We start from the raw sequence: 2213 nt of genomic DNA on the forward strand, positions 1-2213 counted from the left end.
TCAGCTGTTTGAAATGTCAGGCTTCAATGGAGCCAGATTCACATCGTGCTGCTCAAGTGTCCAATTAAAGAGGGTCTGGCAGGGGTTGAGTGGGAAGCACTCTTCACGCAGGAGAGCTAATGAGGGGGCCAGGGCACCGAGACCCCCTCGGCACTGATCTACAGGGCCTCATGCAGAGCGGCAGGTTCCAACACTCGATGTACTCCGAAAAGACCTCCAAGGGCACCGGGAAGGACACGGCTTGATCTCATTAAGGTCTATGGATACATGTATGTTCATTTTTATCATCCCTCTCTCACATATACTCACACCTATGTAATATGTGGATAGGTCAGTGCGTCCTGTTGCTGTATCTGCCTCAGTCATCAAAGAATGCAAGCTGCTTTCCATATAGCAGGAAAACAAGTTTCCGTCACACTCTGCATGGACAAACACAGGTCAGAGGTCAGTGTAGTCGCATATACACTTTCCACACAGAATCCTAATAAGCAGCCGGGCTGTGGGAAGACAGGGACGGACAAGCTCATTTACAGCGGCGATTCTTCATTTACAGCAACTAAAATACCCCGTTCACCTCATCAATAAGTCATTAGGCCCATCTGTAGCCCAGTGATCTACTACCGGTTTACTAGTTGTTCTTTCAACGGTTAGTTTTAATAACTGCATTCGGGAAGTTCTAGATCAGCAAAAAGCGCAACGGCTCTCCAGAGCCCCTCTGCAGGCTGCTTGTGCACAATTGTTGAGTTTTTATGGAGAAAAAGTAGATTTTACTACTCGCTGAAATCAGCAAAATTACCCTCCCAAAATGGCAAGGGCTATAGAGTGAGGGGGGGGGGGGGTCACTTTCTTTATATAAGCCGAAACGAGGTAAGCTAAAAACCATGTTGCACTGTGCATGTCTTTTGTGAAGTTGTGAAGGTCAGCGGTACAGTCTTGTGTGGCTTTGGGTAACAGATGCTGAGCAACGCTGGGAAAATTAGTCTACTCCACGTGCCTTACATAAAAATTATTTTAATCAAAGTGTATTAGAGCAGCCAGATATTTTAGACATATGGGGGGTGCATCCTTCCTGGCTACCCCATCTGTCTCTCCCAGAGCTCTGAACGCAGTTTCAGCTTTCACCCAGATGAATTGACAAAACATTCAGCTTCCCATAGAGATGCAAAAGCGTAGGCTGTACCCGCTGCTCTGGGACAGGCACGGCCAGGGTGCAACGACAGGATCGCGGAAATGCTGACAAGTCGCAGGAAAAGGCCTCTTTTTGCAGGTTTTTGCTCTTGGGGTGCAGCTGATGCTTGTTGTGAGAAGTAAGAGAAGTCACAAAGCCCTCACAACCAACACTTGTGAACAAACTATCCTGTCCGTAAAGCCCCATGTAAGTATTCAGTGTTGTTGCGTGGTGTGCTGTGCAGTGAATAACAAACATGCATGCACACAAACCAAAATGCGTATACTCACCGGGGTTGGTGATGGTCAGAAGATCCAGCCTTGCTGAAAAAGAAACAAAGAGACTTCAGAGGTCTTCTGTCAGAAAGATGAAACAGATCCAGTCTGAGATATTTTTTCTTTTTTACTCAGAAATCAAAGTTTGTGCTGTCTGCCTGTTAAGCACATTTTGCTCTCTATCTCTCTCTGGAGACATAAAAGTGTGTCATGCATTTTACATCAATTTTATGTATATACAGAGCATATATAACACTCTAAAAAACAGAATCGTTCTAAACTGATCTAAACAAACAAACAAAAAGAAATACTGTATTTCTACAGTAAAAAAACCATGTATTTCTACGGACATGTTTGTTGTAGAAAAAGTACATAGAAAAGGATAGATTTTTTTGCAATAATATATAAATCTTTCAAGTCCTACATTGAGCTCCAAGGTAAAAATTAAAATGTGTTTAATAGCTGAATTCCCAGTTAAAAAGTATATTACCCAGAATTCTTATGAGTGATCCACCAATCAGAGATCTTTTGTTTACCATGGAATTTTTAAATTATTCTTATTAAAATCTCCAGAGAACAAAATTACCGGAAAAATGCTCTCTGGACCAAGATATCATATCATTTAATATACGTTAATACATTCTATATTAATTATATATTAATATGCACGCGCACACACACACACACACACACACACACACACACACACACACACACACACACACACACACACACACACACACACACACACACACACACAGGTATACTTT

General features: G+C 42.5%; 1 protein-coding gene across 1 annotated transcript in view; it reads right to left on the minus strand.

Moving 5' to 3' along the window:
* Positions 1-214: 214 nt before the first annotated feature.
* The window catches only part of LOC107599048 (cytosolic carboxypeptidase 6-like), a 162309-nt gene continuing 160310 nt past the window's right edge, over positions 215-2213 (minus strand). Inside the window, exons 4-5 of the mRNA XM_016290532.1 lie at positions 1459-1491; positions 215-419 (exon numbers count right to left, since the gene is read on the minus strand). Coding sequence (XP_016146018.1) covers positions 1474-1491 — 18 coding nt within the window. The 3' untranslated portion in view covers positions 215-419; positions 1459-1473. The remainder of the gene's footprint in view (positions 420-1458; positions 1492-2213) is intronic.

Source organism: Sinocyclocheilus grahami, unplaced genomic scaffold, assembly GCF_001515645.1.
Source record: "Sinocyclocheilus grahami isolate Dianchi unplaced genomic scaffold, SAMN03320097.WGS_v1.1 scaffold259.1, whole genome shotgun sequence".
Taxonomy (NCBI): Eukaryota; Metazoa; Chordata; class Actinopteri; order Cypriniformes; family Cyprinidae; genus Sinocyclocheilus; species Sinocyclocheilus grahami.